The sequence below is a fragment of the Neofelis nebulosa genome, chromosome 4 (assembly GCF_028018385.1).
Source record: "Neofelis nebulosa isolate mNeoNeb1 chromosome 4, mNeoNeb1.pri, whole genome shotgun sequence".
Taxonomy (NCBI): Eukaryota; Metazoa; Chordata; class Mammalia; order Carnivora; family Felidae; genus Neofelis; species Neofelis nebulosa.
Window position 1 is genome coordinate 169865851 of NC_080785.1, and position 14474 is coordinate 169880324.

At 65.2% G+C, this 14474-nt stretch overlaps 2 protein-coding genes across 5 annotated transcripts; one reads left to right on the forward strand and one right to left on the reverse strand.

The window, feature by feature from the left end:
- The first annotated feature begins 330 nt into the window (after nt 1-330).
- PRSS57 (serine protease 57) lies at nt 331-6767 on the forward strand. The gene is given in 6 exon segments (XM_058728654.1): nt 331-2967; nt 3198-3351; nt 3778-3922; nt 5588-5851; nt 6374-6520; nt 6522-6767. Coding segments are annotated over 6 exon segments (879 nt in total). The 5' UTR covers nt 331-2888; the 3' UTR covers nt 6612-6767.
- An 861-nt stretch (nt 6768-7628) lies between these two features.
- Nucleotides 7629-13605, reverse strand: FSTL3 (follistatin like 3). Of its 4 annotated transcripts, XM_058728652.1 has the most exons (6): nt 13401-13603; nt 11872-12057; nt 9477-9692; nt 8884-9111; nt 8742-8793; nt 7629-8419 (listed from the first exon to the last, which is right to left on the reverse strand). In XM_058728652.1, exons 1-6 carry the CDS (start codon nt 13501-13503, stop codon nt 8368-8370), a joined length of 837 nt encoding a protein of 278 aa, XP_058584635.1. In that variant the 5' UTR covers nt 13504-13603; the 3' UTR covers nt 7629-8367. The 4 variants fall into 4 exon arrangements, with proteins under 4 accessions (XP_058584635.1, XP_058584633.1, XP_058584636.1 ...); XM_058728650.1 differs by having other exon boundaries at nt 8742-9111; nt 13401-13605; XM_058728653.1 differs by having other exon boundaries at nt 7629-8793; nt 13401-13601.
- Nucleotides 13606-14474: the final 869 nt, after the last annotated feature.

A 14474-nucleotide genomic window follows, 5' to 3' on the forward strand; every position in this document is an offset into this window, starting at 1 on the left:
GAGAAGCAAAAGCGTCGTCGAGGGACGCCTGCCGGCCTGGGCCCTTCTAAGTGCTGCTGCCGTCCCGCTAACCGCCGAGGCCCCGGCACAGGCGGGCCAGCTGGGGTCCCCGGGCCCCGACGCCGCGCCCGCCGTCTTCTGGGAAGATTGTGAGCTTTCCTCCAGTTTCCCGTGGCTCCAGACCCACCCCCACCCCCTCTCCTCGCCACGAGAACCTCTCCTACCACCCTGCTGCCGCCCAAAGGGGCTGTGCACCTCCTGAGCCGGGCCTCCACACCTTGGCCCGGGCTGAGGGGTGAACGGATGCGCGCACCCTCAGGGCTGGGGCCGCCGGGACCTGGGTAGACTGGGCCTGCTCGTGGGACGGCCCTGGGAGCTCCAGCTTCCGAGGGTAAGGGAGACGGGAGCATTCGAGGTCTGACAGAGCCACCGGCTCTGGCCGCGTGGGCCCTGGGTCCCCTCTGCACGTCATCAGAATCCACATGCACCCCCGGGGAGGCTGGGTTCTCGGCACCCGATCCAAGCTCGCTCAGGAAAATAAATCCATCTGACCGTGAGTTAATCTCCTCGACGTACAAAGAGCTCCAACAAATCCGTGACGAAAGTAAGCGTTCAGTAAAGGGAGCTGTCGTCATCACCGTCATTGTCACCATCGTCATGGCTGAGCCTGCTCTGACCAGGAAAGCCACCCAAATTTTCTGCGGGAAGACCCTTCAAGGACTGAAGTCCAGAGCTGTGGTGTCCGACCCTGTGCTGGGCAGCCCAGACAAGTCAGGCTCCCCTCTCTGGGCCTCAGTTTGGGAAACGGAAACACTGACCCCTGACCCGCTCCTCGGGGCTTTGGGAAGCTTGCTTGTTTGACCAGGAAGGACGGTTATTTGTTTCATAATCTTTCACCGGATGGGAAGGAAACAGGCCTGGCTGTGGGCAGAATCAGCCGTCGGCAGAGGCAACAGGGGCCGGCCTGAGGCCGCAGCCCTGATCCCCTACTTCCCTCGCTGTGTGACCTTGGCCAAGGCACTCGCCCTCTCTGCGTATCGGTTTCTCCATCGGTCACGGGGGTACAAACGATGCCGACCACCTCAGGTTGTAGGACCAAACGGGACCCCTGCAGCTTTGGGCCATGCCCCCCCCCCCCCAGCGCCTCAGGAGGAGTGTGGCCAGGGGGACCAACTGAGGTCTGGGGCAGCCCCAGAGCAGACAGGGCCCCACGTGGCCCCTCACGGAAATGGCCACCGCAGGGCTCTGGGTGGCCACATGGGGTCTGATGCTGGCAGAAACAACCGTGACGCTGACCTTGTGGTTTCTTCCCGCGGGTTCTCCCGGCCGTGCTGGTTCCCGCCGGCTGGTCTGATGGGTCACCACGGACATGGTGGCTTAGCGAGACATTCACTTAGTACCTGATCAGTGGGCCTCACGGGGCTCAAACCCAGACGGGCCGGGGGCCTCCTCCAGGCCAGCTGGTTCCCCCTCACCTCGCTGCTTTCGCGGCTCTGGACCTTGTCTGTGAAATGGGGTGATGACACACATGGACTGGGGGGCGCTAAGTGTGGCCCCAAAGACGTCCCTGTCCTGGTCCCGGGACCAGGCACCTGTCATATCACCAGGCGGGGGTGACCTGGGGGCTCGGGGGGCCCAGTGTCCTCACGAGGTCCTCACGAGAGGAGGGCAGAGAGCCAGGCGGACCCCGTGCTGCTCTGGAAGCTGGAAAAGGGGGGAGACGGGGCTCCCTGGGGCCCTGGGGGGAGCAGTCCTGCCCACGCCTGGGTGTCAGGACTTCTGAGCCCAGAGCTGTCAGAACCGGCGTGTGGTGACGGGTCCCAGCGGTCTGTGTCACACAGACATGCCGGGCAAGTTCGAGTCTGGGCAGCCTCTGGGGGTGTGGTCACAGGCTCCCAACTCGCAGGGACCCTGAGAGGTGGTACCGTAGGGGGCGCAAGATGGTGCCCCACTGAGACCTCTTCGTGGCGTCCCGGGAGCTGGGTGAGGACACTTCCCAGCCGTGCTGCTGCGGCCGCGCACCATGGGGAGGCTGGGTGAGCGGCCGGGGCCTAAGGGAGGGGTGGGGATGGGCTGCGGGTCTGGGGGCTCCAGCCTTAGCGCCCTGTCCCCACACCCCCGAAAACAGAAACCTCAGCCCCCTCGGTGTGGGCCCACAGCCCGAGACACCGGAACCTGCCCGCCGGCCTCCAGCATCACATGGCCTCACCCTACTGCCCTGTGATGGCCAGCCGGACGGCCACCACCCCGGCTCCGCGAGGTGGTCTGGCCGGCAGAGTGGGAGGGGCACCTGGGGCGGGGGCCTCGGTCACTGCCACACTCCTATCTCCAGCTCCTGCCAGAGGCTGTATACAGTAGGCACTCGGTAAGTGCAACAAAGGCAGCAACCATCTCAGGGCTTTCCGGGGAACTCGCAGCCCTGAGGTCGGTGCCCGAGTTGCAGAGGGGGAGCAGGTGGCAATGGGGCCAGACCCCGTCCGGCTGGAGAGGCGGCCCCACACCCCCAGGAGGCAGCTGGGGGCACGATGCCTGTCGGCCGGGTCCTGGCCGCTGCAGGAAGCTCCCTGCACGTGCTCCGTGGGCAGATGCTGGATAAACCGAGGCACGGGGCGGTAAGTGGCCTCTGGGGTCACCTCCGGGCCCTGCAGAGCCAGGCTTCGCCCCAGGCGGGCAGTTCCTAGAGCCTCGCTCGTCCCCTCGCCGCCCTGTGCCCTGGCCTCCTGGACGGCTGGGACCGTCAACGGCCCGAGGCCTCCCAGAGGCGCCAGCACCGAACTGGGCGTTGCTGGTGTGGCCTGGCCGACCTCCCACCACAGGCCACAGCCAGGTTCCCCCTTTCCGGACCGCGTCCCGCAGAGCTCTGAGGGAGCCACCAGCCGGCGACAGCCATGAGGCCCCGGGCGAACGAGCTGGGCCGCCTGCTGCTGGCAGTGTCTGTGGCCCTCACGCTGCCTACGGGGCCCCCAGGTAAGAGCCCCCGACCCCGTGCAGCTACTCAGCCCTCTGGGTCGCTGCCCCTCTCGGCCTCAGCTGGGACTGGGGGCCGGGGCGGAGGCCCAGGCCCAGGGTTTTCTGGAGTCCAGGCTCCCTCCCCGCACGCTCGAGGACCTCGTCCGGGCGTCTCGCCCCCACCCGACCCCCACCCCCGCAGGTGCCGGAGCCGCTCGCATCACCCCTCTGACCCGCCCCTCCTGCAGGCTCCCGGGGAGCCCGGATCATCGGGGGCCACGAGGTGAAGCCCCACTCCCGGCCCTACATGGTGTCTGTGGCCTTCGAGGGCCAGCACCACTGCGGAGGCTTCCTGCTCCGCTCCCGCTGGGTGGTCTCCGCGGCCCATTGCTTCAGCCACAGGTGAGCCCACCCCGGGGGCCGCCCCCGCCGCTGCCACTCGGGCCCCAGGCCCCCGGCTCCGGACGGCAAGGGGGGGGGCTCGGCGAGAAGAGTGTGTGAGAGCGACGTCGTGGCCACAGCCGGGGTTGCAGCCCTGTGTCTGCTCCGGGTTTCCTGTTGAATAACCCCGGCGTTGCCACGGAAGATATTGGGGGTAACGTTGTAACTGGGGGAGGGGGGTGCTGTAAGAAACGTAGGAAGTATCGCCCCTGTTCTAAGTACCTCGCGATAATATGTATTAACGTTAATAGCGCGCCTATCTAGGTGAAGGCTGTAATTGAGGTGGGAACGGAAATAAACGTAATTATGGTCGTGGGGCCGCACCCCGTTCTGCAGACGGGGACGCCGAGACCCCAGGCTCGCTCTCAGTTGTCCCTCCCCCTGCAGGGACTCCCGAATGGGCCTGGTGGTGCTGGGGGCTCACGTCCTGCACAGCTCGGAGCCCACACGACAGGTGCTGGGCATCTCCACCGTCGTCAGGCACCCAGACTACCAGCCCACCACCCACGCCAACGACATCTGTCTACTGCAGGTGAGCCTTGGGGGGGGGGGCACTGGACGCGGGTCTGGCCCGTCCCTGGCCACCCCCACATGTTTTAAAAACAGCTGTAAGGTCCTGTGAGCACCCGAGTCGGATTATGTCCCGCCTCTGCCCTCTGTGCCTCCCACATTGCCCCCTCGGTGCCCCCTGGGGGCAGACTGAGCCATCAGTGTGGCCCCCATGCCCCCTACGCCCGGGCCTTTGCACTGGCTGCGTCCCCTCCAGGGCGCCGTTCCCCCAGACACCGCATGGCTTTGTCCCTCAACCCTTCCCAGTCTTCCCTCAAACGTCCCCTCCTCTGGGGCCTCCCTTGAGAAGCCCCTGTCACCTGCCCTCCCCCGGCCCCCCCATCTCCCCATCCCGTCCCTCTGTCCCAACTTCCTTGTGTCCCCCACAGCTGAAACCATTTGCTTCTTCACCAATGTTCACTGCTTCCTCCTCCAGACTTGGAGCACAGGGATTTTTATCTCCTTATGGCCGTTTGTAGCACACGGCAGGCCCCGATGTTCACGCTGAAAGGGGAAACGCGTGAGACTCTAGGACACCAGATACTCTAGTCGCTGCCCCCCAGGCCTTTTGCGGGGTTTCCGGGCAGGAAGTGCTTCCTTCCCTCCCTGCCCACACAGGTGCGTCCTTTCTGAGCGCGCCCCCACCCCTGCCTGCCTGGGGGCCGCCCCTCTCAGGACGCTCAGGTGCCCCAAATTCAATTCCAGGGGCCCCCAGGGCCTCCGTTTACAAGGGAAAACACCTCAGGCCTGCTGTCCAAATGTGGTGAAAGGTCAAAACAGAGATGCTCAGCGTAACAGGAATAGGTTCCCGGGAACGAGAGGGTTGGGGGCGGGGGCTGTTCTCCAAGCAAAATGAAAAGGGGGCAGTGAGTATCCGCGGCCAAAGCTGGCATGTGGGTTTTGCTCATCTGTGAAACCCCAAAACCTGGAGCCCACAGCTCTGGTCACCCGTCCCGTTATGCAGCTGGGGAAACTGAGGCTGGGGTACGGTCAGGATATGGCCACGGTTAGGGAGTGAGTACCAAGACCAGGGGCCTGAGTCATTCATCCCATAAACGCTGACTGAGCGCCCACCAGCTGTTTGGGGCCCCGGACACCCCAGGGCCGGTCCCCTTAGAGCTTCCGGTCCCACTCAGTGGCAGCTGGGTAAATCGGCCTTGGCAGGGGCACATGGAACCCAGAGGAGGCTCCTGTCCTATCCTGGGAGTCTAGGAAGGCTCCCTGGAGGAGGTGGCATCTAAGCTGAGACCTGAAGGCTGGATAGGGAGGGTGCTCCGGCGGGGGGGCGGGGGGGAGTGGGGCTGGGGTGGCGGGGACCAGGGAATGACAGTACATTCGTTCTGGGTAGAGGGGAGGGCTGAATGGTGAGCCAGGACGTATTGTCCCAGGAACAATGGGGAGCCATGGGAGAGCTTGCGAGCAGGGGAGATGCTGGTTGGAAGGACGCCGCTGGCAGCTGGGGAGGCCAGCGTCCTGGTCTGAACAGGTGAGGCCTGATGGGCAGGCCTGCGTGGCAGCAAGAGGCTTTCCTGAGCCTCACGGCAGCGGCGGCCGATTCCTCCCCGTGAGTCCGCGGAGAGCCAAGGCGTCATGACGGGTAGACTGAGGCAGGAACACTGATGGGTGGAACTCAGCGGTCTCTCTGCAGCTCAACGGCTCTGCCATCCTGGGTCCTGCAGTGGGGCTGCTGAGGCTGCCACGGAGAGACGCCACGCCACTCAGGGCTGGGGCACGCTGCCGGGTGGCTGGCTGGGGCTCTGTGTCCGATTTCGAGGACCTGCCGCCCGGGCTGATGGAGGCCGAAGTGCGCGTGCTGGGCCTGGACGCCTGCAACAGCTCCTGGAAGGGCCAGCTGAGCCCTGCCATGCTCTGCACCCACAGTGGGGACCGCCGGAGGCGTGGCTTCTGCTCGGTAAGACACCGGGTCCCCACCCTGCCTCCCTGCAGTATGGGCAAACTGAGGCCCACAGACAGGGCTAGAGAAGGCAGAGGCTTGGGAACGAAGTCCTTCAGCTCACCTTTGACCAGATGAAGCCTCACTGAGACCCTGGAAGGACAAAGACTTTTCCGAGGTCACAGGGCTGCCAGGTACAGCTGTGCAAGTTGTGTACTGCACAAAGTACTGCAGACTTGTATATTTATACCAGCAGTGTCCAATGGGGGCAGTAACAGGTCTCAAGGATATGGAAAAGCCCAGAGGCCAGACCAAGCTTGGTTTGCTTCAGGAGCAGCCCAGAAGCCTGGTGGGGCGGGAACCTAGGCAAAGGAGTGCAGACAGATGGGTGGGGGCTAGATGCTCAAGTCCCTTGAAGGCTGTAAGTTTAGTTTTTGCTGGAGGAGCGCTAGGAAGCCTTGGAAGGGTTTCGAGGCAGGGAGGCCAGGGAAAGAGGCCCAGAGATGGACCCCTGACCTTGCCTTTCCCTCCCCCCCCCAGGCGGACTCTGGGGGACCCCTGGTGTGCAGGAACCGGGCACATGGTCTGGTCTCCTTCTCTGGACTCTGGTGCGGCGACCCTAAGACCCCTGATGTGTACACGCAGGTGTCTGCCTTCGTAAGCTGGATACAGGATGTGGTTCGAAGGCCCAAACGGGCCCCAGCCCAGTCCCCTGCCCGGGACCGCTGGGTTCCTGCGGGAGTTGCCTGAACCACAACAGCACGGGGTACACAAATGAGGTGGTAAATGATTCAGATAGCTCCTGCCTGGAAATTCCATGGCTGGGGCAGGGCAACCGTGGGCCCCCAAACTCCAGGAAGCCTGGTGTATCCGTGGGGTGGAGGGTGGGGTAGAGAGGGCATCGGTTCCAAATGCAAAGGGCCAAAATGACCAAATAAAATGTTAATTGAATAACCAGACACAATGGTTCATCTCCAGGGCCCATCCACGATCCTTCAAGTTTCTGTCTCAGCGAGGCCAAGGGTCTGGCTCGGCCACAGCCTCCCTGAGACCGTGAGCTGCTCGCTCAGAGGCCTCATCTGGTCCTCTGGCTTCGGGACCCAGGCCCCTCCCTGCCCTCCTCACCACCGGCCCTTCTGGATTTACCGACCCCCACCCGACAGCCTGCACTCAGGACAGCCTCTTGGCCTTTGCCCAAGCAGTGGCCCAGCCTAGCACATCTCTCCCTCGGCCTCCAGCTAACCACACCCAGGCATAGATGGGGAAACCAATGGGGATGGGGGGTCTCCTGGTCCTCTGTGTAGAGTCTCAGGCTGGCCTGGCCCCCCGTGAAGTCTGTTATTCACTGAAGAGAGTGCTGGCATATGGCCACGTCTGGGTAAGTCCCAGCTGGTGTTATGGTCGTCGTGTTATTTTTAACGGTGTTATGGCGACCATCACACCCCCAGCCCTTCCAGGCCAGGCCTCTGTTTCTGGAGCCTAAACCCGGTGGCTTCTCCGGAGCGCCCTAAGCCGTCTTGATTGCCTCTTCTGTCTCCTGCCCTACGAAGGCTTCCTTTCGCCCCCCGGCCTCACCCTGCACCTCACCTACCTCAGCCCTCTCCCTGGCTGCCGCCCACTGCCCAGAGGTGGACACTGAGGCCCAGAGACAGAAGGCATCTCCCCCAGATGCTCCCAGAGCCCCCCACTCACCACCCTCACAGCACCCTACGCTTCCGACTGGGTGGAAGCACTAGCAAGAGGAGACTGCACAGAGGCTCAGAGAGAGGCAGACCGAGGCTCGGAGGCCCCGAAGTGGCTTTTTATAGTCTTTATTTCTTTGGTGAGGCAGGACCCCAGGGTGCGGAGGTGGCCTCAAGGGCACTTTTCTGGGTGTCACAGGTAAGGCACTTCTGAGGGGCCAGGAGAGGGTGAGAACAACTGGCCCCTGCACGGCTCACTGCAAACTCGGGGAGGTGGGCTCTTGCCTGTTGGGCACCCCCCCGTCCGGTCTGAGCCTCTGCCACATGCAGCCACGGGGAGGTGACACTGAGCAAACAGAAGGCAGCGACCCTGCCCAGAGCCAGCATCTGGCAGGTGTCAAAACTCCTGGCCGGCTGGTGGTTGAGGCGGGTGCACCTGGAAACTGGGCTTAGAGGCTTGGCCAAGGCAAGTCTCATGGGACCGAGGGGTCCTGGTCTGGACCTTCCTTTCGGGTGGAGCAGCAGGGACGAGGGGTGCCGCTAAGACATACAGCTCTAGGAGGCAGGGTGTGCGGTGGGCCTTGGCACACAAACCCCACGGTGAGTGAGCAGGGGCTCTTTGTGGGGCCCACTGGGTCCCGCCCAAAGTGCATTGGGCACCACGACACATAGTGCTCTCTTCTGGCCTCTCCCACCCCAGGAGACACACTGGGCTCTTCTCAGGAGCCACCACAGGACGTCCTGGGGAAATGGAAATGGAGGCACCGAGAAGGTAGGGCCCGGAGTCCTTGAGCTGCTTGTGGACAGTGGCTGCTTCCTTGGCCTATCTGGGGCCTGGGCAGCTTCTGCGGCTCATTTATACACATCCGGGCTGTGGACCCCTTCGTTACTCCCAGTCTGCGGTCTAGAAGGCGGGGGTGCCTCTTCGCTAATTGCTGGCAGGCAATCCCCAGCCCTCTCCGTGGTGACCATAATTTAAGCTAACCCCTAGAGCAGAAGCATGGGGTCCTCCTGCCTGGAGTGGGAGCCCCACCTACCAGCCCCACTCCCAGGCCCCCTTCCCCCAATCCTTCCAAGGTATTGTCAGGGGGCTCCAGGGCTCCTCCTAAGCTGTCCCGGCCCAGGCTCTGGGGAGTGTCCATGGGACATAAATTAGACTCGGCTGTGGCAATAAATAAAACGGGGAGGCCTTGAACGCCAGGCCCAAGCCGGCCCCACGGGCTCACACGAAGTTCTCCTCCTCCGACTCCGACTCCGCATCTGACGGCTCAGGGGTGCCTGAAGAGCGGGAGGGACGAAAAGAAAAGTGGGGGCGCGGAGAGGGGCGGGAGGTTGGGCCCCACCGCTGCTCCCCGCTCCGCGCCACACCTGCACAGCTGCCCGGGTGGCGCACGCCGATGGAGCGGCCCAGGAAGCAGGTGGCCTGGCGGAGGTGACACGAGGACATGTAGGTGACGTTGTTATTGCCGCAGAGCTCCTGGCCGGGGCTGGAGGGCGCGGGACAGGGCGCCGCGCGACACACCACGCAGTGAGCGCTGCCGGTCTGGTCCACCACGCACGACTGCGGCCGCGGGCACATCACGTGCGCGCACGACTCTGCGAGCGGGGAGCCAGGGCGGGTCAGGGTCAGGGGCGGGGGCCAGCCCGCCGCAGGTTCCACCCGCAGGCCCCGCCCCCGGCCGCGCCGGAAGCCACACCCCTTCCGCGCGCCCCGCCCACTCTCGTTCCACACCCAGGCCCCGCCCCTCTGGTTGCACCCGCAAGCCCCTCCCTGAGTCACGCACCCCAATCTCGCACCCCATGTGAGCCTCCCTTTCCGAAACCCCACCCCGCTTTTCCTCATTCCGACCGACCCCGGCAGAAGACCCAATCCGGCGGCGGGGTCCCTTCGCTAGGCCCCTCCCCCAGAGCGCCGCCAGGCCCGCCCCCACAGGCCCCGCCTCCACCCCGCCCTCACGTACTGCGGCAGCGTCCTGGGTACATGACGCGCAGGTCCGGGTGGCCGCGGCAGCGCGCGGCGCGCAGCTCGCACTCGTCGCGGTAGGTGGCGCCGTCGGAGCCGCAGACCTGCAGGCGCGCCGGGAGCCCAGCGCAGTCGGGCGCGCACTCGCAGCGCGGGCGGCCCCCCTGCATGCGGCACGTCTTGCCGGGGCCGCACTCCACGCCCTCGCACGAATCTGCGGACACAGGGCACGCGCGCGTGGTGGTGGTGGTGGTGGTGGTGGAGAGGTGCGTGGCCGAGGCCGGGCGTCCTCGGAGCCCACGGCACCCCCGTCCCTGCTCTGACGCCGGAGGCCGGGCGGGAGTCCGGGAACCCCGGAGAGGACGACTGGTTCAGAGTCTGGGTGCGGGATCCGTTGGGGACGAGATCAGCCACGGTCCCGGTGGACCGGGAGTCGAGGCTGCGCCTGGGCTCGGGGTTCTGTCTGGAGTTGGGGCTCGGAACGGGCGGGAGTGGGTTGTTTCCGCTCGGTTCTGGGGGTCCAGGAACGAGCTTCCAGTACCCCGTCCCGGTGTCGCTCCGCAGCTGGGCCACCCGCTGGGGCTGGCGTCCGTTCCCTGATTTACGCGCGGTTATGGGAAGGCCGGCGCGGGGCCCGGCTGCGTCATCAGAGGGGGGCCCCACCCCGTCCAGGAGCGGGCCTGGGGAGGACCGGCCGCGTCTGTTCCCCGGGCCTGCCAGGACCAACCCAGAGGAGCCCTCGGGGAGGGTGGGGCGTTGGCACCTGGCCTGAGGCTCATTTTCTGGGGAGGGGGCTTCCCACATCCCGAGCCCAGTGAGCCCAGGGGATACCCCTCCCCGCCAGCCCTATTTCTCAGGCAGGGAAACGGGTCTGGCCAGGGCAAGTCTCTCCCTGGGGTCTTCGCCCCCACCCAGACCTATTACTGCGCTGCTCCTCTCACAGGCCCTCCCAGGCTCCTTGCAGTCTCTCAACCACCCCTAGGAGGTGATGACACTTCATTAGCATTTTACGGAAGGGGGAAATCGAGGCCCTGTCACAGCTGTGAGTGGAGGAGAGCCAGGGGCCCCTCAGCATGAGAATTCCAGGCCAGACCCCAGATGGAACCCCCCACCTCTGTTGCTTGTGGACCTGGAGGGCAGACTTGAGCTCTTGAGTTCAGCCTCAGTTTCCCTGTGTGTAAGTGAGGCTGACTGGGGTGCCCACCTTACAGGGGGAGCATGAGCATAAAATGAGCTGGTGCACTGGTGCCCCCAACCAGGCAGAGGCAGGGCATGTGGGCTGCACCTGGGCACCTCCCCCGCTGCCTGCCCACACACACATCTGGAAACGCTCCCCCTGGGTGGCTTCACAAGCAGAACGGAAGTGGGAGAACTGAGTTCCCTTCCCCAAGGCCAGATGAGATGTGGTGCTGGTGGTGGTGGTGGGGGGGGGGGGTGAGCTGGACCTTCTCATGCCCGGGCCAGGCACTTTTTGAAGTCTGTCCTCCCCCTGCCAGAACCCAGAGTAGGTTCTGGAGGGAGCCAGCCAGGGCACATGGCAGTGAGCCCAAGACCACCCAGCCAGGCCGAGCAGGGATTAATCACATCCCAGTGGCCAGCTGGGCTCTGGGCTTGGCCCTCAGCTCCAGCCTCCTCCCTGCTCCCCTGCCCTGACCCCACCCACTAGGGCCTGATCCCATACTTTCTCCATCTGGCAAACTCCTAATCACACTCCAACACCCTGGTCCTAATGCCCACTTCCTTCAAGCCATGCCTCACACTACCGCTGGGCCCTTGCAGGTTCAGCCCCGGCCAGAGAGGCCTGGGAGGATCCCCAACCCCTTCTCCAGAGCAGAGGGTATGTCTTGGCTTATTCACTCAATCATTCTGCCTTCAAAGAGCTCCTAGTCTGAAGAAAGAGGCAGCATTTCTCAGGACACGATCCAGAAGGGACACGCTTATGAAACGTGCATCTGTGGCCCCACCACAGATCGCTGGAATCTGCGGTGATGGGAAGATCAAGTGTTTGGGAGCACTGACTGTGGAGTCACAAACCCCGGTGGCCAGTTAGGAAAATCCATCTTCCTAGGACTTGGGTGTGAGTCGGGTATACCAGGTGGGGTGCAGCTGGGAAAGGCCATCCAGGCAGAGGGCTCAGCATGGGCAAGGGCCTAGAGGCTAGAAACCAAGCTGGGGAGTCCTCCAAGCTTCTTCCTGAATCCTCAACAGAGGGAGGCTGAGGCCTGGAACCTCAGGTCCCCTGTCTCTCTCCGAGCCCCGGGTCCCCCCACAAACACCCTTCCTAACTAACAGCCTCACTCTCCTCCTGCATACCCCCAAGGTGGGGAGCTCACTCGCAGCTGCCCCACCTGCTGGCGGTCACCCTGACCCGTGGCTGATGCCCAGGAGCTCACCTTTGCAGGGGAGGCAGTGGACGAGGCCCAAGAAGCCCAGAAGGCTGATCTTGTTCCCCGGGTGAGTGAAGTTGGACCAGGCGGTGTCAATGTTGCTGGTGGCACAACACTCGGCTTGGCTCACGTCAGTCTGCAGCACCAGACTGCAGGTGGCCTCTCGGCCCTGCTGGAGCCAGCAGACGCCACCTGTGGACAAGGGGGACAGCTACCACTGGCCCAGAGGTGCCCTCCTAGGCCGCTCCCAACGCCCAGGCCTTCCACCCACGGGGGATGCATACAGTTGGCGCTCGGTGATTACACAGGGGGTGATTTTGCTCCCAACGTGGGAAGGAGGGGCAGAGACCTGCACAGGTGCTCCCGTCCCGGTTCTGCTCTCGATCCCTCTGGGATTCTTCCTCCTCTCTGAGCCCCACCGCACACACAACCCTCACTCTTGGTGGGAAGCTCTCCCTACCCCACCCCCGACCTTGCTCCAGGCCCCCAGGCCCCCAGGCCCAGGCCTGGCGTCCTGCCCAACCAGTCAAACACTCAGAGCTCGACATGCCAGGGTCAGTGGGCCCTGGAGCCCCCTCTCCGCCTCTGCCCTCTGTCTAGACAGGGCCCGAGGGCACGCAGAGCCCCCCTCGCCCAGCAGCCCCCCCCCTTGCCTGGCCCGCCTCTTACTCACTCCAACTTGGGAACATTCTCCTTGCATGAGCTCACATCTCCCTGGGGACACGGCCTTCGGGGAGGGGGCTCAGCTCTCCCCTTCGTGCGGGGCTGGGGTGGGGCTGCCGGGTGGGGTCGGAAGGCAGATAGCCCTCAATCCCTTCACCCTTACATGGGGGCGGGAATGGCCCCGGCCCCCATCCCCAGGAGCTTGCTGGTTCCTTCCAGGGGGCAGCTCTGGGAACTCAGCACTCTGGCACCCGTCTTCTAAAAGGAGAAACTGAGGCCAGCGGTGGGGATATTCCTTGCCTGGCATCCCCTAACAAGTGGCAGGTATGGGACTCCAATGGCCCATCTGCCTAAGCCAAAGCTGGGGAGGATCTGACACTTCCGGTGTAGGTCCTGGGGCCTGCCACCCGCCCCCCCCCCAACCCACTCCCGCCTCTCTGGGGCTTCAGGACATAGATGGTTCCGGTTCGAATCCTGACTCGGCCACCGACGGGCTGTGTGACTGCGCCTCAGCTCCCCCATCCGGAAAATGGGCGTGAGAGTACACACATTAATGGGCTATCACATGAATTCAAGGAGGCGAGAGGTAGACACTAAGCGCTCAATAAATGTCAGCCGTCATCGAGACGACCACTCTTGACAATTGTGAAAGGGAGTCACATCTGCTCTGCTGACCTCCTGGTGACCCTCCTTCAGGCCCTTTGGGGCTGGGGGAGGGGAGCCCCAAGCCCTCCCGGACTGAACCTGAGGAGGCCGCCCGATCAGCGGCTAGCACGGCCGCCGTGCCCCCAACGTCTCCCCCAAGGCCCGCATTCCGGGCAGGCCCACGTGGGTGGCCCACCCCGCCCGCCCCTTCCGGCCGCCCCACTCACCGGGCGCGGGGTCCCCCGAGCCCACGGAGCCCACGAAGCCCACGGCCCAAGCCAGGGCCCCCCAGGGCAGTGGCCACAGTGGCCCCGGCGTCCCGGGACGCATGGCGGACGCAGAGACGGCGGCGGCCCCCGCGTCGGAGGCGCGGGCGGGCGGGCGGGCGGGCGGCTGGGAGGGCGGCGGCACCGACTTCCCAGCGCGCCGCGGCCGGGCGCTCCCTATAAAGGTCCCGCTGGCTGCGGGCGGGGCCGGGCCGGGGCGGGGCGCGGGGCCGGGGCGCGCACGGTGTGTGCAGGGGCTGGGCCTGGCCACCCCGAGGGCAGCTGCGCGGGGGGGCCGGGGGGGGGGGGCGGGAGTGCGACCCGGGAGCCCGAGAACTCGCCCGGGAAGGTGTCCCCGTGGCCGGGGCGAGAGGGCCAGCCTGGCCCCTGGTGTGAGTTCCGGGGCTCACCGCGCGTTTGGGGAGGTGGGGTCTTCGGCCGGAGGGCTGCGGCTGAGCTCGCCGGGGACCCACGGGGAGCCGGCCTGCGGCTCCGTGTCAGCCGCGTCCTGGCTTGCTTGCGGTCGCTCGCTCACGTGGCGCCCCCAGACTCATCCCCGCCCCGGTGCGCCCACACACTTCCGGAGACCTGAGTCCCGGCAACGCCCACTCGCACCCCGGGGGCCCCCAACCTGGCCGCTGGAGCCCGTGGGCACAGCTGGGCGTGAGCAAGTGCGAGTGGGCGAGGGCCGGGCGGCAGCAGAGGCGGAGGGGCGCAGGGGCGACAGCGGGAGACCCAGAGCCACCAACGGTCCCTCCCGGCGTCGTCGTCGTGGACAGCAGCGATCCTACCGCACGACTGCCACAGTGTGCCGGGCGCGCCCGCCCCCCAGACCCCTGCAAACGGTCCTCCCAGGCCGCATCAAAGAGAACTCACTGGCTAGGGTTTTCTCCTCTCCCCAGGTTCAGTGCTGTGTCTGCGGCCCCTGGCCACCTGGAATCCCAGACTTTCCAGTTTGTGACAGTGACCTCAGACATCAGCGTGGCCCTGGAAAGTAGTGACCACTGGGGCCTTAGTGAAGCGGACACTCTTCCT

Coding starts and splice junctions, on each gene's coding strand:
- FSTL3 (XM_058728650.1), bottom strand. CDS start 13,503: ATGCGTCCCGGGACGCCGGGGCCACTGTGGCCACTGCCCTGGGGGGCC. Junction 12,058..13,400: donor CTCGGGGGACCCCGCGCCCG/GTGAGTGGGGCG, acceptor CCTTGTCCACAG/GTGGCGTCTGCTGGCTCCAG. Junction 9,693..11,871: donor CCACTGCCTCCCCTGCAAAG/GTGAGCTCCTGG, acceptor CTGTGTCCGCAG/ATTCGTGCGAGGGCGTGGAG.